The 24898-nt window shown below is 35.8% G+C and overlaps 1 protein-coding gene across 1 annotated transcript in view; it reads right to left on the reverse strand.

Annotated features, from left to right (window-relative positions):
• Positions 1–1846: 1846 nt before the first annotated feature.
• Positions 1847–24898, reverse strand: part of pik3c2b (phosphatidylinositol-4-phosphate 3-kinase, catalytic subunit type 2 beta) — an 88764-nt gene continuing 65712 nt past the window's right edge. Inside the window, exons 16-33 of the mRNA XM_056467854.1 lie at positions 22765–22953; positions 21380–21473; positions 21144–21238; positions 19004–19184; positions 17983–18090; positions 16985–17077; positions 16747–16876; positions 16109–16245; positions 15705–15874; positions 14731–14887; positions 14452–14561; positions 14035–14236; positions 13820–13947; positions 11313–11430; positions 8922–9015; positions 6234–6340; positions 6005–6133; positions 1847–4000 (exon numbers count right to left, since the gene is read on the reverse strand). Coding sequence (XP_056323829.1) covers positions 3809–4000; positions 6005–6133; positions 6234–6340; positions 8922–9015; positions 11313–11430; positions 13820–13947; positions 14035–14236; positions 14452–14561; positions 14731–14887; positions 15705–15874; positions 16109–16245; positions 16747–16876; positions 16985–17077; positions 17983–18090; positions 19004–19184; positions 21144–21238; positions 21380–21473; positions 22765–22953 — 2434 coding nt within the window. The 3' untranslated portion in view covers positions 1847–3808. The remainder of the gene's footprint in view (positions 4001–6004; positions 6134–6233; positions 6341–8921; positions 9016–11312; positions 11431–13819; positions 13948–14034; positions 14237–14451; positions 14562–14730; positions 14888–15704; positions 15875–16108; positions 16246–16746; positions 16877–16984; positions 17078–17982; positions 18091–19003; positions 19185–21143; positions 21239–21379; positions 21474–22764; positions 22954–24898) is intronic.

Below are 24898 nucleotides of genomic sequence, written 5' to 3' on the forward strand. Positions count from 1 at the left end.
ATGCAGCGCATTTGAGTAAATTGTTTGCGTTGTGAGAAAATGCAGCATGTCAATGAAAATTGTTTGCATTGTAAGAAAATGCAGTGCGCTATCGTATTGTTTTTGTTGTGAGAAATAATGCAGCGTGTTTTATTAATTGTTTGCGTTGTGTGAAAATGCAACGCGTTTTATTGTTTGCATTGTGTGAAAATGCAGCGCATTTTATTAAATATTTACTTTGCGAGAAAATGCAGCGTCAACGAAAATTGTTTGCATTGTAAGAAAATGCAGCGCATCAAAGTAAGTTGTTTGCATTGTAAGAAAATACAGCGCGCTTTATTAAATGTTTACGTTGTGATAAAATGCAGCGCATCATTGTACATTGTTTGTATTGTAAGAAAATGCAGCGCATCATCGTAAATTGTTTGCATTGTGAGAAAATGCAGCGCATCATCGTAAATTGTTTGCAGTGTAAGAAAATGCAGTGCGTTTTATTAAATGTTTACGTTGTGAGAAAATGCAGCGCATCATCGTAAATTGTTTGCATTGTAAGAAAATGCAGCGCATCATCGTAAATTGTTTGCATTGTAAGAAAATGCAGTGCGTTTTATTAAATGTTTACGTTGTGAGAAAATGCAGCGCGTCATTGTACATTGTTTGCATTGTAAGAAAATGCAGCGCATTATTGTAAATTGTTTGCGTTGTGAAAAAATGCAGTGCGTTTTATAAATTGTTTGCGCTGTGAAAATGCAGCGCGTTGTTTTTGAAAATGTGTATGCACTGTGGGGACTTGCAGCACGTGTGCTGTTAAATGATGAAGAGCTTTTTGTAATTGCATGGGTTTTCTGAAAATGCAGCACATTTTCGTCCACCTCTCTCGTCCATCATGAAAAAGCCATCATTTATATAAAATCAAAAAGGTAGATCATCTCACCACTTTCTGAGCAGAATATAGGAATGGATAGATGGAAAAGGATGAAAAGGTCAAATGCATGCCAAGTGGCAGCTACATTATATAGCCAAATATTTAAAATAAAACAAATTATAGGCTGTAAGTATTATTACATTGACAAATATGCCTAAAATACTTTACAAAAAAGTAAATAAACAAAAATAATGCTCAAAATGAATGAGTTCTATAGACTCATGTGTATTCTTTCATTATAACTAAGAGATTCAATGTGCACCGCAGAGAGCTTTAATAAATATAAAACTTTGTGAGATTGTTATGAACTGGAAGTGTTCTAAAGCATATAGGTCTCGCCTATTGTCTTTTTAAACAATTGACTGCTCGCACAAATATACACAACAACAAACCAAATTACAAAACGAAAAAACAAAACAGAATACATATTCAACTGCAGCCTAGTTTACGTGTGTGTATTTTACTTACTTTAGATGCAAACTTAATGTCATTTGCCATAAGAGCTGACTTTGATTTCCAGGTTGTCCTAATTAAACTTGCTCTCGGCGGAATGTTTTAATTTCATAGATGAACGTGGAAGAATGAGACATTTATGTCATCAGAATTCTCTGGTGGAGCTTCAGGACAATGAGAAATGTGTAAGACCATAGACTGTTCAGACAGGCAATTAAAGCCTTTATGATAAACCCCAGTCTGATGTAATTCTTACCTCAGTGTGATGACAGCCCAATATGGGATAAAGTCAGCGATGTCTCAGTAAAGTGGATTGTTGCGGTCAGTCATGCGTAATTGAGATTTACAAATAAATCCAACTACGGATTGTGTATGCAATACTTGTTTGTATTATGCATTAGCTTTCATCATTTGACATTGATCGTTGGACCATCTCTTTAGCGCTTTATGTGGTCTGACAATGACAAAAACCCATTTACAATATTCAAGCCAGTTTCTCTGTGCATTTATTAAGTGCAAATAAACATTAAAACGTGATCTGAAATTAGAAGGAACAGTCTAGAAAGGAATACAATGGGATAAAGCCCATTTACAATCCATACATCACATCAAATTCATATTCTCAGCATTTTCAGCATGCCAACCCAACTGATCTTACTCACATTCTCTTTAGTTATTAAAATAAGCATCACAGATGTTATAAAAGTTCTATACCTTTAAATCCAAACTCTGCACATTCACAACAAAAAAAGATAGCTTTTTTTAATAAATGTTCAGTTTTTCATTATGGGTTGGCATCTAAATCACATACAATCATTCCCCTTAAGGTTTAACTTCACACAGTGGTGCCCTTTGGGAAGAAAATAACCATTCGTCATTTAAAAGAAACTTCAATACTTTAGAAAAATGTCCTTTACATTGGAAATGGAGCTGGTTTTTCTGGTTAGAAAAAGCTACAGAACAGGGACTACTCTGACCTGGATAATCCTACCTAAGTTTGCTTAAGGCTACTGGATTGTTAGAGCACCTCGACAAACAGGGTTGCACTTTTGACTTGTAGATCCTTCATTTTAAGATATTAATTCATAATAATCATCAAGAATGAAAAGGTACTCTCGTGATACGTTTCTAAAGTCTTTGTTTTTCTGTTTTATTATTTTTTACACAATAAACAATGTCAACCCTTAGTTAAATTGGCTAAGATCATTTCCAATTAATTCATTTTTCCTTCAACCCTATGAGGTGAGCTAAGCGAGTGCAAAGTCAAGCAAACTGGAATGCAAAATCTATAAGCATAAATTTCCAAGAGGGGGGAAAGCTACTGTGGTATATTCAGCATTTAATTTACATGCAGTTTTACATAAAGGAAGAATGGAAATACTTACAAAACTACAGCCTAAAGCTTTAATTTCACTCTCCCTTTGAAAAACAAAATACAAATAAATTAACCAATAAAACTTGGAAAGATGTGAGGTCAATGTAATTGACAAACAAATGCAAAAACGCAATATTTATCCCAGTAGCAAATTTCACAGCATGCAAATCAACTATTTTCAAATAGAAATGTCCTTGTAGGTTATGCTTACATATTAACAAGGCATAAAACCACTGACCCTGAAATCAAGTTCCTTCAAAAGCCTTTTCTGCATACAAAATTGTGTGCCATCATTTTAGAAAGAAACAAACATTAGAGGTTTATTTAACTCCTCGGGTTTTCTCTCCGTTGTTCAATATACTGCACATGCAAATCATAATTTAGTTCTTATGCACCCACCTATTTTACATGATCAAAAAAATCTACATTCAGTTCTGTTTGTGTCATTTCCACTGCTGAATCAAATGATCAAGTGTTCATCCCTTTTTCAAGATCAAGTACATGTGAAATTACCCAACTTTACAGTACAAAAAGCGGCCCTCACTATTAATTTCTATGTAAATCTCTGAAAAAATCTGATACAAAGAGACATAACTAATGTCACAAGACACAACATAGCTCAAAATTGAGCCGCAATAGAGAAACATCTTAAAAAGAAAATAACTTAAATTTCCATGAACAATCTCAAGATGACAAAAATGGGGCTTTAAGGTTTCATGGACAGCAATTTTCCAGAACCCCCCCAAAAATATGGCATTTGGAAGTTCTTAAATCGTTTTTCTGCCAATCCTTGTGCCACCAAATGGTTTTTGTCCCATAGTGTTACCAAGAACCGCTTTCTTTAATCCAAGGTCTGGTTCATATGGTGCACGGTACCCCACCAGAACAGTTATCAAGTGATGACGCTCCATCACCGAATCTACACGTCTCCTGGGTAGGAGAATCAACAAACACAAACCCCCACTGGGGGAAACAGCCTTCTGAGCAGCTGGGCATCTCCAACTCCCGACCCATAAGCAAAGACAGACACAAACACATGCACAGTGATGCACTTCTGCTGGGAATCTGCACAAACGCTAGCGGTTTGTGTCTGAGCCTCTGGTGCCAAGCTGGTGCCAGTCCACCCAGCGATGGCCCGGGGTCAGGTCTTTCAAATGAATTATGGTTTCACCCAGAAGCGTGTTCTCCCAGAATGCACCCTCGCTCAGTACCCGCAGGTGAACGGTTCTCTGCTGTAAATCGCCACGTGGTATTTTATCGTACACCAACTGAGAAAAGAAAGAAAAAAATAATAATAATAAAAAGAGGAAAAGTCATTCAGGAAGATTTGAGAAAATAAACCGTTTAAACGTTTTTTTTTTTTACATTAACCTTGATTCCAGAAATATTGTTTCAATAAAAAGTATTGTTTTTAAAGTCATAAACCATGGGCCAAACTAACAAGCTAGAACACTGAAAACATTCATTTAAACCACAAGTATTTGAAAATAAACAAACACACAACATTTTAACTGCGGTAAAGATCTATAATTCTGTGATACATTGTGAGTAACATGAATGAAAAACTATGTATACACTTATTTATATATATTTTTAAGATAAATGTTCACATTAACCAATGAAAATGACAAGAAATGTTGTATTTTGCATGCCAGGACAGTAGGTGGCGATATCAATTTGTAAAGCAGCACTATAGATCTTCACCAAAATCTCTGTTCAGTTGTCAAGTGCTCACACATAAGATGTAGACATAGGCTTAAGCCTGGTTTATACTTCTGCGTCAAGTGATATGAGTGACCCACGGCACATGCAACGCGTATAGCCGTGCTTTTATACTTCTGCGCGCTGTTTGTGTTCCTCTGCAATAACATTTGCGAAATGCTAGCTGGCAGTGGGAGGTTATATCCTTCTATATTCTTTGCTGGTGTTTTGTTATTTCTGAATGCTACCTTTAATGTACAAGTGGCTCAATCTCGCTCATTTTGAGGCAGGAACCGGCGGACTTGCAACAACTTTAACTTTTAACTTTAATTACAAGGTAAACAAAACAAAATTCTCCATCAGGAGCTCCTTCTGGGGACTCCACACTTGTAAACATTCGCTTCATCGGGCTCGCGTGGCTCCCACCTCCACCCACACTCGTCAGTGCTACCAAGCCGACCAATCACAGAGCTTGCACTACATGTCATTGCGACGAGTTATTTTTTGAAAGGTGTGCGTCAGCCTTGCTGATGGCCCTGACAAGAGCTATGCATCCACACCCGAGCACACGCATGCGCTTGATGCAGCAGTATAAATCAGCCTTAAGATACAGACATAGTAGTATATATGCATGACGTCACTGTTTTCACAAAAAATAAATATTTATAAATTGCACGATATTAGTAAAATTTTCAAAAACATTAAGTTTTGACACTCATTTGCGAAAATTTTCGCAAAAACTCTCCATCATGTAAATGAATTGCCAAAATCCATGTAAAAAGTAAATTTATTTATGTTTCTGATTGAAACAGCATTCTGTAAATACCCCTTGTATTAAAAAAAAAAACGTAGCAAAATATGCTAAATATGTACGTATATAACAAATACTTCAGTAGTTAGGAACATACAGTAGCAAGACTGACTGTAATGCCATTCAAAGTGGTTTGTAAAAATGGTTGTGCACTAAGGCAAAGTCTCTTTAAGGCAAGTCATTTCACTCGGCGGCCATCTTTGAAACGCCTCTCGGGCAGTATGCTCGGGTGTTCTGTCTGAAGGGGGAAACAAAAATATTCTATAAAATAGCTTGCCAAGCTTACAACAGAGTTCATTTTTTCATTTCTAAACGTTTGAATCACACTAAATCTGCAGAAACACCGGATAGCGTCAGCCTCAGTCTATAGCGATGGCTGATTGGCTCCTTTACTAAAAGGCGGGGCTTCATTCACCATTACGCTTTTCCTTAATCAAAACTTTACGAGTGACACGTCTTGTGTATTCTATATTCTTTGACTAAGGTTTTTTTTAGAAGGACCTGTTTGTCAGTTTCCTGATTGGTGAGATTTTGTTTCAAAATTATGGGTAACATCGTTTTCCCACCAAGAAACCTTCTGTAAAACAAAAAGCAGTTTCAACAAAATCATATACCACTAACTAAAACTAGCAGTACTGTTCGTTACAGTTTTGTTGATTACAGTACTGCTCATTACACTGTAGGTCTGCTTAGGTTTATTTGTGATAATAAAAAAAAAGAAATCCCCTATGGATGTCATGTAATGATGCCGTTTCCTCACCATCTCATTGTAAGTGGGGTTGCACGTTCGCCTGGCCGCTTTTGTCTTCCTTTTGCTGGTTTTCTGAGGGTCTGGTAGGAGGTACAGTTTTACATATGGATCAGGATCTGTTCCGTCCTGCAAGGGTTGCTAGAGGAGGATCCACACCACACTGGTGAACATCAACTTAACATTTTTTTACGTGTACTTATGTCTTACACATGTGCTGCGAGTAAAACCAGACACTCACCAAGCCTCTAATGTGCATCACCATAATAAAAAGCTTGTCACTCTTGTAGAGAATGGACAGTTTCACTTCACCTGCCATTGCACCGGGCACAGGAGCCCAGGACACATCTGGAGGAAAAGAAGAGCTGGATTTAGTGTGGTCAGATAGCTGTGTGTTTTGGTTTGCAAGGCACACTAAAGGTGGATTAAGTAAATAAAGTAATTGGATTTCCAGTGTTCAGACTGACAAGGCTGGAACTTGTTGAACAGTGACCTTTATCACACATCAGATAAGGTGACCCCACACTGCACAACGGCTGCCACACTAGAGCTTTTACTCACAATGACTCTTTTAATATTTAACCAGCTGTGATAAACTGTCAACTATTGAAGCGTTTACACGTGTTTTTCAAATATCCCTATAAACTGATTCTATTACAAGGGACTAAAGACCCCTTCCTAAAATATCTAAGAGTTTCATATATTCACCCGGTTATACTGTGTGAGAAAACAGCTTATATTATAAACACAACTTGCTGTTTGCAAAGTTAAAACTCTACTTTATTATTGTTATTGTAAACAAATCCATTAAAATGCTATGTGGAAAAAAAGATTTACATAACATTACTGTTGATAAGAGAAAATGTAAAACTAGGGCTGTCAAAATCAAGTCATCAGTATTCTATTCTATTGGTATTTTTCACCAGTTCATTTAAAACTAACTAAATTTGACTACTTCATACACTATTGTGCTTGGACCCCAGGTCTGAAGCAAGGTTATTATAGTTAACAAAAATGAACAAAAAAAACGAAAACTAACATTTAAATAAATTTTCGTTCACTGAAATAAAAATAAAAACGAGTCGTTTTTTTTTTTTTTAACTAGAACAAACTGTTTTGTGTACATACAAAAATAACTGAAACTAAATCAAATTATAGCAAAAACGTCCTTCGTTTTCGTAAATGTTTTTAAATACATAAACCTACTGCGTTCCTTTTAGAAGTGAATGTATTTAATCTATTTACAATAAGGCGCAATAAGCGTTTGCCCCGACGTGTTGCTATTTTCAGACCAACGCAACCTTAGTTTTCCCGTTTTCCGTTACGTTGTTTAAATAGCAAATCTATTTGCGCCACTTTGAGGACTCATGGGTGTTCTGGTCTAGAAAGGAAGTGCGTTGCAATTTGAGGAACTACAATAGACCAATATAAACCAAGTGCAATAGACCAGCGCAGAGCGTGTTAGTTGCGCGCCTCGCTTACACATTGCTTAATACCCACAGGATGTACAGCAATACGCAAATATCTTTACAAATGAAAAAGAATTAAAGGATTAAAATGTTAACAAAAATTTTTTATTTTCTACATAAATATAAAAACCATGGCCTCCACGCCTTCATGTCGGGGGGGCTTTTTCAGTTTATTCATGACTATTTGCTTTCGTTTAATGTTATTATTATCATTAGTATTATTTATTATATGCACATGTATATTTGTTTTATTGAAAACAAGCTTAGATTTGTCCACCTGTCAGGTTTTGGACCATATGGAGCATAGGACTTGAGTTTGGATATAACTCAGTGTTTTGACCACTCTTTGTTATTATTGTTTATTTAATTGTTTGCTGGAAATTAGAACTGAATTTAGAAATAGTTTTGAAACATGTTTGCACTTAACAAACTAAATTAATTATGTAGGCTAATGGATGTCTTTAGCGGAGTGCGTACAACAAAGTTTCCTTATCCACGAAAAAGAAAGTGAAAGTAAAGGCCGATTGGAGGAGACTCATTCTTTTTCTTTGCACTGCAGGTGGTCTGTTTAACTGTTTTCTCACCAATGAAGCATTTAGTTTTTCCCCTTACAATGTCTGCTACGTAAATAGCAAATGAGCCATGGCGCAACACAGCTGACTCTTAAAAGGAATGGGAGATGAGACTCTGATTAGTTTATTCTCAAAACACATCCGTAACTCATTAAGAGAATAAGCTCAACCCTGTTAGACCATGCGCCACGGCACAGAGCGTATTCTTCAGTCCTTGAAATAGCAAAAGTGAATTCGGACACGCCCTTAATGCTTTTGCACCATGAACTAAACACTAAGCTATTTCAAAATATTAAAACTAGTAAATCCACCTCTAAAAACTAATTAAAACTAACTGAATTTGAAAACAAAAAGTTAAAAATGGAAACTAAAACTAATGAAAAATCCCAAATTATTATAACCTTGTTCTGAAGAGATGGTCTAATCAAAAATGAAAAGTATACTTGATTTTATTTATCAGGTATTGATTAGATTATAAATACTGTGATCTCATGAATCAACACAATTAAAGAGAGAGAAAAAAAAAAGTTATTTTAATTACTAAATTAGTGCAGAAAAAGTTCATTGTGATTTCATTGAAGACCCCTGTGCTAACTCGTGTCAGAATGCATTGACCTAACTTTGTGTGATTGCAAACACATTGCAATAGTGTTTTATGATAAGACTAATGATGACCAAGCACTGGGTGTGTCACTTAGTCACAGCCGCGGTCACATGGTCTGCAGCTGATTGGCTCAAATGTCCAATTCCTTTATACTAACTCATGGTGATTTACTGTAAAAGGCAGAAAACTGCACGACCTTTGAATCTATCATATATGAATCCTTAAAGTGATTCATCAGATGTGTGAGTGGGTGTGTCTAACACCAGTAAAGAAGAAAAACAGACCTGTTGGTTTATGTAGTGTATTAACAACATTTCCCACACTTCCTGCCCGCTCGTCTCTTGGTAGAGGGTGAAAGAAGGTGTAGATCAGGTCACACTGAAAGAGGAGAGGGTAATGTTACTGACTGAAGTTGAACTCATAAGCAGGAACTAAAATAAGCAAGTGTACAGTCAAAGCAGTACTATAGATGACATGCGATCCTGATGCATTCTGGAGATATACAGCACAGTACAGTATAGGAAGAGTGAAAGCGTGCACAGTTTGGCAGCTGGCACTGCCAGTCCTGTCTCAATACTGATATAGGCCTGTGGGTGGACTGTTTACAGTCAACGTGCGTCTGTTTTCGCAGAACATGGAAAGTTTCCAGGAAGCACGTCAGTCAAACTAAAACTACTGAGTCTGAAATCACATTCTATTGACTATTATGCCACTCAGCCATTAAAGTATTATCACAATGGTGGTGTGGTTAGTGATGAATGCAAGCATGAATTTAAATAATCACTTTCATTTTCAGTCATTAAAGACTTTACAATTAATGCCTATTAGAAAATAATAATGCCTATAAGAAAAGTTAATAATAATTCTGCAAGTATGCATATGTGCTGAAAGTGACAGTAAGGATATTTGTAATACAACAATTAAAAATATATACAAAATTGTAAAATGATGACGTAAAATTATTACAAACAAATGATGTTTGATTTGACCAAATAATCATTCAATTATTCCTAAAAATTACCACAGCATAACAGTTAACAATTACCGCTAATTAGTTTTGATTTTGCTAATTAGAATAGATATTACATAAGCAACCAATCGGCTCAAAGGCTCTTTTTCACAGAAATAATACTTAAATGGTCATGAAACACCAAAACATATATGAGATGTTGACAGTCATATATGTTTCCCACGATGCTAAAATCACTATTAGGACACACATTTCACTAAAAAGTGAAAATTTCTTGTTTTTGAGTTATTTCGAGAAAATTCGTTCTTCCAGTTTGAAAATAAATTTTGAAGCTACGTCACAGCGATTACATCCTTTCGTGAATTCCAGCATGTAGACTAGATGTCTGTACCGGTGAGTACAACATGACGTCTTTGAGCTTTCAGTGTTAATTCATGAGAGAGACTTCCAAGTCTTTCTAGACCGCCAATCAGCGCGCTCTATTGTGTATGAGGTGCAACTTCATTAATATGCATGATATACTGTTTTTACCTATTACAGTGTTTAGACGGCAAAGAGACGCCATGTTGTGTTGCCAACCGTAATTAAAACAAGTGAAAAAAAGAAGAATTGTTCAGAGACATGGGCCATCAGTGTTGCTTTTAAAAAAAGTTCTGCAACGAAGGTTTTGTTTTTAATTCCCCACTATGAGAGTGCAGCTGGACTCACGTGTGGATTACAGTGGTCTGCTAACATGCGACAAAAATACGCTTATAAGTCCTGTCTCTACAGATTTGGTAAGTGTGTGATCAGTGTTTTTTGTTTATGTTATTCAGACGGTGAAGTACGTTAGTTAGTTATTATTGTCAGCAGTACTCTTTCAGTTTTTAAAGACATACCTTAGTCAAAATGATTTAGTTAAATTTACTGTACATTAAGATCACTACAATATTATGGACTGAAAGATCCGCGGTAAATGCTGCTCTCCAAATGTAAACACCTTAAGCAAACAACTACTGTCGTGTAGAATTTGCTGCATTTTGTGACCGGACAGTCTATACATGCACGACTTTCTGATGCTACCTACCGAGTGCATCCAAGTTACCAAGAAATGTAGAGGTTTTTTTCTTTCTCCTATTCACCATGTGGTATCAAACAATTATTCCATTAACACTACACTCTTCCAACAGTTCCTCGCATCCAATATCTCGTTTGTCACAAGGGGCATGCATGAAATGTTCCTGAATGAAAGTGAAAGTGCTAAACTGCAGTTAAAGTCAACAAATTAATAATTGGGCAAATAATTAGATTACTGATGTCTTTGTAAACATAGTCACTGTCTTTCTCCCTGCGTCTGTGTGTTGGTTTTGTCTCTGTGAAAATCAGCGTGTGCTCGAACTGATACTCCCATTTTTATGCAAACCCTTCCCTCTTGCTGGACTTACCCACTTTCCTGACTTTTTTCAAACTAGAGGTGTGAAAACACTTTGCTGAGACGGGGGTTCATGGCTCTTTAAAATATAATAAATTGAAAACAGTTATTATTATAAGTCTTAATATTTAAAAATAGTATATTATGTTTGTTTTTTTTTTTTACTAAAATAAATGCCGTCTAGGTGCGCATCTTTCAGAAAAATTTGTAAAAATTTACCAACCCACACTTTTGATTGGTTCAGTATTATTCAGAATTCCAAAGACCAATGATGAAAGTGGGGTCAAAGGTTACCTGTGCCACCTCTTGTGCAGCATGTATCAAATGCCAAACATATCCATTTAGCTCATCTTTCCTCCTGTCTGCCAGGGCCTCCCCTCGAGAGCGACCAATCACAAAGCGGCTGGGGAAGCTGTGGGAAATGTACATTGAGAGTCAGTGTGAATTACATGAAGAGAACTAAATTACACACTGAGCACAGACAGCATAACAAAATACACCCTGAAGGATCCTGTAAGCTGAGAAATTATTATATACTATTCCTTTTATGCTGATGAAGCACGGGATGGGTTCTTTTGGCCTGGTAGAGTTCATCACAAGTCCATTACACATGTCTACCATTTGCTAACAGCAACCATGTGCTTTCACCATACACAATTCATCTGCTTGTGATCTTCCTTTATCTAACTTTGTCATGTTTGGTGTCATTTGACAGTTTATCACTTCATATCATTGATGTATTCCAATATCAGGGTATATAAAGAACTTCATAAGTTGAATTTCATACCTTTTAATACCTAAATGTTAATACCAGCACAACTTGGAGCTGCAACTTTAGTGGCGTAAATTAAATATCTTTCCAAATGGAATAACATATTGCAGATAACATATACATTTAAGTAAAGCAGAGGGATTAATCAAGATGTCACAGTGGGTCTTTGTCCATAGTTTTTAATCAATGTCATCAATGTCAATAGCCGCTCTTCTAAGAACAGTTTGTTAAAGGTTGTTTCTCCACTGAGCCTGGAATGGCGCAGCACGAACCGTTACAAACCGTTCTCGGCCTGGAATTCTCAGCACGGTTAGGCAATTGTCCTGAACTGTGCCGATAGATTCTGTACGTTGACATCGCGGCTCTGTTGCCAAGCTACCACCAGTGTCATAGGAGACTTTTTCCAGCCCACAAGCTGTCCAAAACCCACCCAAACGCAAAAAAAAAAAACCACCCTAAATATTCGACTAATATTTTATTTATTAACCTAGTTACTTTAACTGTCATAATAGTTAACCATATAGCAACCAACACAAGCAGTCACAGAACCACAACATAACCGAATCACATTGAAACACTGCCCCCTCTCACCCACACACTGCACTACCTATTAGAGTATGTTTTACTTTCGAAATGGGGTATAAATTCATCCCATTTGGCGTTTTAAATTCTTTTGAACATAATTAGGTGCGGCTTGTCAATCAGACAAGGCTTCTATGTTTGTTCTTGGGGTCAGTTGCGGAAAAAATTATCGATAAAAGTGTCATAATAAACCGATGTGAGTTTAACTACAGGCGCTGCATGATGCGCATGCAAGCGAGGTTATATCAGCCTCAAGTCTGTTGCCAACTACAGGCCTAAGCCAGTCTTTAAATCGTGAGTCCTTCAGCCAGAGTTCCGAAAACTTGCATTTGCCCATGTTTTAATTTAATTAATGAACGAAAGCGAGCTCGCCTATAAGGTTGGCAGCAAGCCAGCCGGGTACCCAGTTTGTTTCAGCGCGCGCGTAAACGAACACCACCTCACATGATATCGCTCAGGTCCTACTCTCAACATATAAATAATTCCACGTAAATTTTAGAATAAAGGCCTGCACTTAACACAAATCGAAAATTAATCTAAAAATAAATAAAAATGGGCTCAAAAATGTAATACCTCATCAGATGATGTTGATTACTTTTTAATATCCTTAATTTTGGCTAATTTCATTTACTACCTTTACTACAACCCCGCAGACACCCTGAATATACTATCTATTTACTATTGTTGAGTCATTGCCTGAGGAGAGTATGTTGATGTACTTCTCCCCCACTTTATCTCCTCAACTTTGCTTTCATGTTTAGCTGGTTTGGGGGTTGGTTTTTCACTAATGTTTGACAATGCTTTGCTCGGGGTATAAGAAGGAAAGGTAACTGTTGATCTGGGAGAATGGCTTTTACTCTGTGTCTCCCGCACACCACTGTGTAGCCTGCTAACAAAGGCAGTTTCACTGTCTTTGTTACACAGCAGTGCATTTGTTACAGCTAAGTTTTGCTATACAGTATATTAGTTTGTTTCATTTTCTGTATATTTAAACATGTAACTTGATAAACAACTTTGCCTGCTTCAAAGCGTTGAGATTCTTTCTCTTTGTCAGTGATGATGACAACTTTAATGAAGTCAGATTAATTATAATGGAGTCAGATAAATAATTGATTTAAACACGCCATCCTTCAACTGCTTTCTGTTTTTACGATTATTGGTTCAGACTAGCAGCTTAAGCGTCAAGCCTTACAATCCTGAATCACTGCAAAGTGGGTTATTTTGTCAAAAACTGGCTGGGTAAAACCTTAGATGGCATAATACATTATTCTTACAAGCACTACTGTAAAGAAATGTTCACCGTTCTTTTGCTTTCATAGCTTATCTTACACTGATTTCAGGCTAAATATATCCATGGATAACAGAACCCTGCATTATTTTCCATTGAAGTCATGTGGATTCATTTGTTTTTATATAATTCACATGTCTGTCAGTTTTGATACTGTACCTTGGTAGTTTTGAGGAAGGAAAGATGAGCTGCAGTTTACTGTGAAGTTCATTAAACTCCTCAAATGTCCTCTGGACCAATGTTGGTGAGCCCTGTTGACCTTCCCGCTCCACTTTTACAACATAAGACTGCATGAAAGGGTGAACGTGAACATTAGAGCATGTATTTTAATGATTATAGTGCATCTAGGTGAAGTTTAAATGCATAAGACTTACGTAGCCCTTGCTTGGAGAATAGGTTTTGATGTGCCTGCAAACAAACAGGCTGCGAATCACACCGTCAGTCTTCATAGTGTAGACACGTGGTGCAAATGACAGAACGGGACGCTCTTCAGAGGACGCAAACTTCATTTGGGCAAGATTATGGATGAAGAAGTTGAGCTTAGTAGCCACACTGCCAAGACTGGACTCAATTAGCCTAGAACAGAATTAGATTTAAGATGAAGGCCAGAAGACAAGAGGAATCGATAGACAATGGCAGCAACTTATGAGTTTTTGCAAACAGTAAAATGAGATTTAGTATTCCGATCTCCAATTTCCTCCTGGTGTTAAACCACATTATAACATTGGAGTGATTTTCATGTAATGTGTGAACTTCAACTGCAAGAAGAACAGAAGTCTCCAAGTGTTCACCTGGTGAAGTGCATGGTGGCATCAGCTTCTGATTCATGTGGCCTCAGTGCATCATACACGTACTTCAGATCATCCACATCAGACAGCTCTGGTATTCCACTGGACAGCATCTGCACACAAACATTTGACAATTTTAAGCCTGAATGATGCAATACAATTCAAATAAGCATTCAAATAACAAGCAAACATAAACAAATTATTGTTTAACATCAGCACTGTGGGTACACACAACTAAAACAAAAGTAGAAATGAATAATAAAATTAAATTTGGACACTCACCAGACCGAGCAGGTTGAGAAACAGATGTGCGTGTTTCCTGATGCGATTGTAGGCCTCACAACACAAGTCTACAAAATCATGAAAACGACTGGATGGCTTGTCACCTCCATTGATGACATACGCCATGTCAGATGTAAACACAAAAGGAGCCCGGTCGCTGAAAAAAAAAGTAAGATTAAAATCGGTGACATTTACAATCAACAGTACAGATCTGGTTCAGCCCAAAACACATTCTTGTTCCATTATGAGTAATCTATGTTTAACAGAAGCTGTTTTAAAGGGTTAGTTTACTAAAAAGTTGATCATTTTGTTAATAATAACCTTCTCATGTGGTTTTAATCCCCTGATAATCCCTTAATTTGTGTTCTGTTCAACTACAGAACACAAATTAGGATATTTTACATGAAATTAGAGAGCTCTCTGATCCTTAATAGACAGCAATGGTCTTGAGATAAATCCAGAAAGGGAAGCAAAAATATTCTCAAAACATTCCATGTGACTTCAGCGATTCAACTTTGTTTGCCAATGTCTTCTGTACTTATCAGATTAGGTTGAGTGTTTACTACAGGCAATACAATGCGTGCGTGTTGAGCTGGTGACTCTAATGGCAATGCGTTGTACTGCCATAATTGTATTTACGTTTTTTTTTGGCCCACAAAATATATAATATATATATATTATATAAAATATTATTTTGGAGCTTCATAAGGCTACAGTTCAATGTTTTTGATTCCTTTTCTGGACTTTTTAAAATATCTCACAACCATTTCTGTCAATGGTGGAAAAGAGAGCTCAAGGATTTCATCTAAAGCATCTTAATTTGTGTTACGAAGATGAATGAAGGTCTCAGGGGATTGGAATAACATGAGGGTGATTATTAATAACAGAATTTTTCCTTTTAGGTGAACCAACTCTTTAACTCTCCTTATTTCTGGACAAAATCTGGGTCAGAGAAGCTCTTTCGGTGCTCCTACCGTTTAATGTTGCCAAACATCTGTGCGTGCCCCAGGAACTTGCCAAAGTCAATGTGGAACATGTGTCCGCTGGTCTTCAGCATGATGTTGTCATTGTGCCTGTCGCAGATGCCCAGAATGTATGTGGCCACACAACAACCAGCGCAGGAATAGATGAAGTTCTCCACCGCCTGTAAACAAGCAGCAGAATTAGATTTTAAACATATCGACACAAGGCCTTGAATCAGCAAATCCCTTAACACATTTATATATTAAGATATGCAAAGTTAGAAACATGATGCAACCCAGTGCAACTAGAGCAACCATGCACTGGTGTATTTTTAAAGCAAAACAGTTTGCGTGTGCATATTGGTTTAGCAAATTAGTCTGATAGCTCAATGACGATATGGGAACGATATGGGAACCTTTTCATACTCCTCCTCAGTAGGGTTGTGCTTCTGCAGCCAGTCTGCCAAAGGCCGGTCCTTAAATGAACCCGTTACTCCATGCTCAACCTGGATCTTCCTCAGGGTTTCTGCACTGGGAATCATCTCTACCATGCCTAGATAAGAGCAAAGAGGAGGCTTAATAAAATCACTTCCACATCATTAAAATTTCACATGAAAGAATGTAAATATCACATTTTAGAAAAGTCTACAGAGTTTAATCATGGGCATTGGGTATATAAAATTAAATGAACACTTAATAAAGTGTATGTTTTTAATTACTTGTATTTGTTTATTTAAAATACTTTAAATAATAAATGTTCATAATATTTAAAATATTAAAATACTTTTTAATCATGGGAGAAAACGATTATAGGTTTGAGCTTTTTGCATTTGATCTGTTTTTGTCTTCCAGTTTTAAAATCATGACAACAGGGCATGTAAACTGCCTCAGTCTGTCAATATTCTTGACCCTGATTCATTAGACACTGCAAAATAAACCTTAAAAAGTCAATACAGTGAGCTGTACAGTTGTACAACACATGTATTTGTACAAGACAAACATTGACGATCATTTCTGACATCTTGGGCTCATAAAAGAAAAGATATATATTCACCTCTGCCCCGTCCGGTAGAGAAGCAGCGAAAGATGACCATCCTCATGTCGAGTCCTTCCTGAACCCAGATCTTATTCATGATGCGAATGATCTGCAGCGTCAGCATATCCTGCCGCAGGTCATCTCCAGCCTGACAGAGAACACACACCACCATAAATGACCAAGATTACATCTGGAAAAACTGTTTTAACACACAGCCATGTATTCATTATGCAGCGCAGACATGAGAAGGCAGTACCTTAAAGATGACATTAATGTTGTCTCCTTGATGATCCTGGTTCTGGAAGGAGAGCTTGAGGGGCACTGCATTAGAGTTGAAGTAGGAGCACGACTACATGTAGAGAAAATAAGAGATATAACTGATGTCTCAGCAAGAATAACTCAATGAGTGTGTTTATATGCATGTTCTCAACCTGATTATGCTGGATAAATTATCAATGCACATGGATATGTAAATATTTTTGCAAGCTCTACTTTATCCGAGAAATTACTTTAAGTATAAACTGATCATCACAGATAGATTATGGCCCCTTTTAGCATGTAAATGCAGCAATCTGCTTTCTGTCAGCTTATAACAGTGCTCTTGTATGATATGTGACAGTAACATGTTCTTACAGCAGATATAAAGCACGCTACACTGTTTTTTGGAGATTGGCTCAGTTTACAACTCCTCTCAATTTTACAATTTGAAAATCCATTCAGTCGAACTGAAGGTATAGCACTTTTAGCTTAGCTTAGCATAAATCATCAAAAATTGGATTAGATCATTAGCATCCCAAAAAAAGTGGATGGTCTTTTAAGCATGTCCAGACACAGAAAATGTTTTTGCAATAAGAGAGGAAATATACTGCAAAGTCATATACTTTTGTGACAAAGACTTTTAAAAACATGTTTTCATCACCCTGTGAAACAGAAGACATGCTACATCAGTCAAAAGGCTACATATCTTGAGGAAAATCATAAGATTGCAGTAAATGTAGGAATGTAGCAATACTCTACTTTGGTTTTCAATAATGTATTGAACGATACATAGCTGGAGTTTTAAATAATGTTTTTAAATCACTACCGGGAGAAAAACTAACTTAATAATAAAGTCTTTTTTAGTATTTTGCATTGTATATACAACAAGACTTCTGGTTATTTCAATAAGCATATATATTCATAAGTTATCAACATATTGGTGTGCTTGTAAACGTGCGAATTGAATGGATGTAAAGACACATCCTGTAATTATACCTGTATGTTGATGCCCTTGACGAGCAGGCCTGGGTTGAGTGGAAGTCGACAGCTGCTGTTTATCGAGAAGAACTGCTTTACATCATCCAGCCCTTCGCGGAGAATAGCCTGAAAAGCAGACCAAAGACAAAACGCTGTTAATGTGCTGGCCAGACGCTCTGGAGAACATTAAAATGTCCCTGAGGGATCAACAATCAGTTTTTTGGCAGAGATCTGGACTTTCAAGCTAAAAATAGTGTGTCTAATGGTGATGTCTAATGAAACGAGAAAAGTCAGTGATTCTTAGACAATTGTGAGCATCAGAAAACCTGTAAGGCTCTGTTTACAGAGTTTTGAAGATGAAATGAATATTAATAAAGCTCAAAAAGAAAAAACAGTGGATGAAAATTGGACTAACCAACTGAGATGATTATTGGAATTTTAAAAAATGACTAAAATAAATTATAGAATTAAAACAAATATTTAAAAATTAAAGATGCCAAATTAAGGACTATGTTTTAGGACTCTTATAATATATTAATAAAAAACAACAGTTCTATTTTTAAAATCAAAAGGAAAAACAAGAAAAAGACCAACCAAAAAAAAAAAAAAATAGAATATAAAATTATATTCCAATCCAAAATATTAAAGTGTCCCTATTTTGTTATTATAAAGGTTAAGGTTAAGTTTGAGGACTCCTATAATTGATTTATCTGTGAAAGGTGCAATAATTTAATAACTATATTCCCATAACATACATTGCAGCAATACATCTTACATAGGTTTGTGCAGGAAGCAAATACCCTCAACTCATTTCTTTCAATTCTGAATCACTTCTTTCTTTTAAGTGTCAATAATAATAATTTAATAATAACGCTATACTTTAAGCTGCAAATCTTTGCAGATCTTTTACCCTCACAAACAGCTAAATTACACACTACAAAGATAAATGTAAAAAAAAAAAACACAATGGGACACTTTAAATCAACACCACAACAATATATAAAAAGCAGGTGTGTAATTGAGGAATGGTGAAGCTGACCTGTCTGGATGAGGGTGACGCTTCTCTGACCCGCTGCGCCACTTTAGCAAGCACATTGACCAGCCAGCACTGACGATCAAACTCTTCTCTCAAACCACGGCCGGAGCAGCAGAGCAGAGCTGCCAGCAGATACTGATACCTCACGCTGAACTGAGAGTCCTGGAGAGTGTCTTTCAGCAACCTACAAACACAGACATGAGGAAACAGAACTGTTTGAACACCTTTTCATTTAGAATCATTTTAAAGAGACCGCATTCACAAAGAGCGATCTCTGTCAGTACTTTGTTTATTCTGATGAGACCTGTTAGTCAAAACATTTCTGGGTTACATTTCACAAAAAAAGAAAAGAAAATATCTTATCATGCATAAAAAAATATTTGAATATCATTGTGACGTTTTTCACACTGTGAAAGTCTCAAATATTATTACAATTCAACAATTTCTATTTGTCTCTAAAGTAGAAAATTTACATATTTGTGACATTTATGTTTAATATTACAGAAACAAGAACATTCTCTGTTTTGATTAGTCTCATTAGTTTAGTAATGTAGTTTATTTAATTATTTAAAAAATAATTTAAAATATTTTTGATATAAAATTTAGGGTCATGCGATTGGAAATCGGGTCCGATCATGTGGTTTTGGACTTGATCAGAATCAGACGTTACCTCCTGATCAGGACTTAAATATATATGCATATACAGCTGAAGTCAGAATTATTAGCCCCCCCATGATTTATTTATTTTTTTTCTCTTTTAAATATTTCCCAAATGATGTTTAACAGGGCAAGGAAATTTTCACAGTATGTCTGATAATATTTTTTTCTCTGGAGAAAGTCTTTGGAGAAAGTTATTTTTGGCTACAATAAAAGCAGTTTTTAATTAAAATTATATATATATTTAAATTATTAGCCCCTTTAAGCTATTTTTTTGATAATCTACAGAACAAACCACCGTTATACAATAACTTGCCTAATTACCCTATCCTGCCTAGTTAACCTAATTAACCTAGTTAAGCCTTTAAATGTCACTAAGCTGTATAGAAGTGTCTCGAAAAATATAAAGTAAAATATTATTTACTGCCATCATGGCAAAAATAAAATAAATCAGTTACTAGAAATGAGTTATTAAAACTATTATGTTCAGAAATGTTGAAAAAATCTTCTCTCCGTTAAAAAAAAAAATTGGGGGAAAAAATTAACCGGGGGCTAATAATTCTGACTTCAACTGTATCTGGAGGTATTATAAAGTTGACGAGACTTTTTTTAATGCTGTTGCAAATGTCCTTGAGGAGAACAGAAACAGGCTCAAACATGACAAGGTAGAGATGTTAGTTACATTAAGAAAAACATACATTTCCTTCTGTGCAACTTGCTACAGCGATGAGAGTAAGAGTTAGGAGTGCAGTATTTACATGCCTGCTGGGTATTTTAAGTTGAGGTGTGATTTGTTTTTATATTAATTTCATTTATATTTACTATTGTTGAACATTCAAATATGGTGAATTAAAGAGAAAATAAGGAAGATCCTGGATCTGTTTCTTCGCTCTTCTTTATTTATTTTTAATGTATTATAGAAGTATCAGATCGGGTTTTGATATCGGTAGATACGCAAAATCAAATCACTCGGACTAATACAAAATAAAAAATAAAATTTTACAACTTAAATGAATTTTTCGTAAAAAGTACAATAAATTCCTCCTTTGTGTACACTTAATATTTACCCATTAATATATTTAATAAGACCCATTAATTTAACTTTTTTCTTTTACTTTTTAAATGAAATACCCATAGCAATGACTATAGTCAACATTTTCAGTACAAATATATGTGTAAAATCTAACAATATTAATAAAGGCTTTCAATAACCCAATAAAAACATGACATCATCTGTACAGCAGGTGGAGCTGTGAGCTGATTTCATCAAGTCTCCATATACTCTATGCTTGAACAGTTTAAATATTCGCTATGCATGCACATATTTATGGTCCTGACAGATTTATAAACTTTGCTACACAAACCCTTTGATTAATACACGTCATTGAATAATCTAAATTGTAATATTAGTCAGCATGACCTGATTTCTCAGTTTATGTTCACTCTATAAGTGTTTTTAGGTATAATCTGAGGTTAGAAGACGCACCAGAAGAGGTAGTGAGCTATGCGCACATCTCCGATGGCTCTCCTCAGCAAAAAACGCACCAGGTGACTGTCCAGATAACATTCATACTTCAGTGCCTGGCAGAAAGAAATGAGACAATGAGGGAAACATAATGTTGGAAAGTAAGAAGACAGACAGGTAGGAGATAATCAGATCAAGGTCAATTGGAAAGGAGAGAATGGAGTGAGAGGAAATGAGAAATACAAGGCCTTTGTTACCTGCACCAGCTGAGGAAGGAAGTCCAGAAGCTCTGGGTCAGAGATTGAGTCCATCCACTGAACCGCCGTCCGCCTGCACTCCTGATCTGGAAACCTGGAATAAAGGTGGATGTTAATAAAAAATAAAATCTACTTTTATGGTGTTTTTATGGAACTTGAAAGTCAGGACACTATAAACTATATTAATGTGTCATGTCCAAAACAACATGTCCAAAACAAGCATTTACAATAATCATTATCCAGTACAAGATGGTAGATCAGGGTAAAGGGATAGTCCACCCAAAACAAAAATTCTGCCATCATTTATTGTTGTATTTCCTGGGATATAATAGCAGAACACATCTCACATTTAAGTTTCAAGTTGACATTTACAATTTAGCTTTTCTAAGCACTATGCTAAACCAGGCTAGTAGTGTTCATGCTAGAAGCATAACAGCACTGTCCTAAAACATGTTAGCAGTGTGCAAAATCAAGCTAAAACATACTAGCATTGAGCTAAAACATAAGCAGTGTAAGGAATTCATGCCAACAGTGTGGTAAACGATGCTAGAAACATGACAGCAATAAACAAAACATGCTAACAGTGTGCTAAATCATAAAAACAAACATCCCAGTATTGTGTTAAACCAGTTAAAACTATAGCACTGCAGCAGTCCATGCTAGCAATGGCTAACCATACAAGAAACATGCTAACAATTACCAAATCATGCTAAGAAGTGCTCGCAGTGTGGTACATCTTATTAAAAATATGTTAATGTGCTTAAACATTCTTTCAGCATGCTAAGATATGCAAGAAACTTGTAAGCAATTTACTAATATGTTAGCATAGTTTAATCATACTAGAATCATTTTAGTCAATGATCCATTCATAAATGCTTCGATTCAATCGAATCATTAACATGAAGGAATCAATTAATCACTTAGGACCGGGACTTACTGGTGGATTTAAATGTCATTCAGGTTGATTTAGACCTTGTCATTGAAGGTATCAGTATATTAAAAAAAACACTAAGAAAAATGTGGTTAAATTATTGTAATCGGAACTTCATGAAGGCAAGTAATTGTTGAAAATACAAATTTTGGCTGAACTATCCCTTAAACCTGGTAGACCACCTTGGTTAGAGCTAGTAATCCACAAACCCGGTATGTCCTGGCTGAGCGAATATCATTTCTAACATTAATAGAGCTTTAAAATCAGGTCAGTAAATTCTGAGAACATCCATCTAATATCTGCAGTCCACATGTGCTCTGCTGGACTAATCTAAAGGTCAGTTCTTCACGGTCGACTCAAATCAGCCCGACTGCCAGAAGCTGAAGGACAGTCAAGTTTTAGCATCCAGCTGAACAACAGAGCCAGCAGTCACCAATGTTATTCAGACACTCACGTGGCATTGAGCAGGCCGAGGGCATCCAGGTGGTTCATGCATCCCCACTGGCGGAGCAGGGCGTAGATGTCAGGCAGACATGCCCACTCCCAGCTGGGTGCACTGGCCAGGACCAGCGGCAGACGACTGGCTTCCACATGGCAGAAATAACGCTTTTCCCAGAGCAGACGCCGGTCCTCTGGACTCAACCTAGAAAAGGGGACCAGAAAGACTGATTAGCTGATAAAATATATTTTAATATATCATAAAATATAATTTCAAGAATAAACATGAAAATAAATTACATTATATAAAAACACAAGGAAATTTGTCTGTTTATTTATACATATGATATATTAGCTTTATGATATTATTGCTGAAGTACTCTGTGTAACCCAAAAAATCCAATAATTATATCAAATCTGCTTGTTTACATTTACATTTATCTATTTATATTTATGAGTACATTTTATTTTAATCTATTTAAATTTGTACTTATAAAAACACAACCTTTTAATTACATTAACAACGAAAAACTATCAAAAACATCAGGAAATACCATCAGACATTTCACATGGGAAATCACTGATGCTGCTTACACAAAACTGCTGTCCTGGAAGACTTTAATGTCATTTCCAGACAAGGATCGATGGTTTACAACCTCATATACATGCCATCAAACCCAAACATTCAATCTGATAAAGATTAAATGCAGCAACCTCCTCCTATCTTTCTAAAATTAAGACTGGAAAAACGTGTCCAGGAAGATCTGTGTGTGGGCTCTCACTGCAGTAAAAGACGGAAAATAACCACACAGACTGTGTAGGAAATTTATGTTGCATGTTTTTGTCCTTTTACACTGATGTACCAGACGCTGAGCTCTGAGTCCAGAAGTAAACACTCCTGAAAGCTCCGGTCCAAGGTAAACATGACTGCCTTTTCATGAACAACATTTCCAACCCAGAGAAAACCAACTAGTAAACATTATGATGATAAACATAAACATTTAAATAGTAGTGCTGCTAATCGATAAACTAAATTACTTTTCTGAATTTATGTGATTAACTGCAATTAATCTCACCTAATGTAATATTTTTAATATATATTTTGTAATAATTTCACATTAAAGCTTCAAATTAACAATAAATAGAAACAATTTAATATTATATGTTTAATACTTGTATTTTTTTTCTGACTGAATACCAGTCTCATTGAGCAGTACTACTGATAACTCAATAAACTGCTTTTCTTTTTTGCTTTGTGGTTCACCTGAGTGGAAAATCGTCTTTGGCACAACACCAACACAACAAACTAAACGACATACAACAGCAAATACAACATATTTAAGCACTGATTCATCACTATAATTATTGTGAAAAGCACTATACAAATGAACTTGAATTGAACATTACAGTATAGCTGAGAGCTAGCAATATTAAAATACACTATACTTTAATAACAACTAAATTCAAGTGAATTTAGAACAATCACTACATAAACCAATTATAATAAGCCACCTGTGTCTTTCAGCAAGTAGAAAGTTATCAAACAAATCGTCACTTTAGAATTATAAAGTTCTATCTGACATGGTCAAAATTAAGTTATTGACATACTTATTAAATTACAACTTATTTACATTATGGAATGTTTTTATAAGTTGTTTATTAAGATTTTATATACAAAACACAAATGTTACACACAATGTTTGTTATACGGAACGCAAAAACTTTGAAGCTCAATATGTCAAAATCCTTCCGAACGCAGATAGAACCTTGTAATTCCAAGGTGACGAAATCCAATAAGTTGGTAATCATAAATTGGTAAATCTTTAACAGGCCCGTAGCCTCCCAGGTGAAAGAGGTGGTTCTTTTTTCTCAAAAAGTGGACCTTTTTGCAATTATACGCTACATTTTCTATTGAAGTATAAAATTTAAATACTGCATTTTAGTGACATTTTAAGTGCTATTCTGAATTAGCTTGTCGGATGGTCATCATAACCACACTTTGACTGTTTTAACCAAAATAGTATCCAAATTCATTTTAATATGAGCCGCTTTTCGGGCTTCACACCTTTTTAATTGTTCATTTTTTTGTTTCACGATTAAGGTCCTAGATTTACAATAAAAGTTTCTTGTAAATGTTTTCTCGATTTAAA

Source organism: Danio aesculapii, chromosome 11 (assembly GCF_903798145.1).
Source record: "Danio aesculapii chromosome 11, fDanAes4.1, whole genome shotgun sequence".
Taxonomy (NCBI): domain Eukaryota; kingdom Metazoa; phylum Chordata; class Actinopteri; order Cypriniformes; family Danionidae; genus Danio; species Danio aesculapii.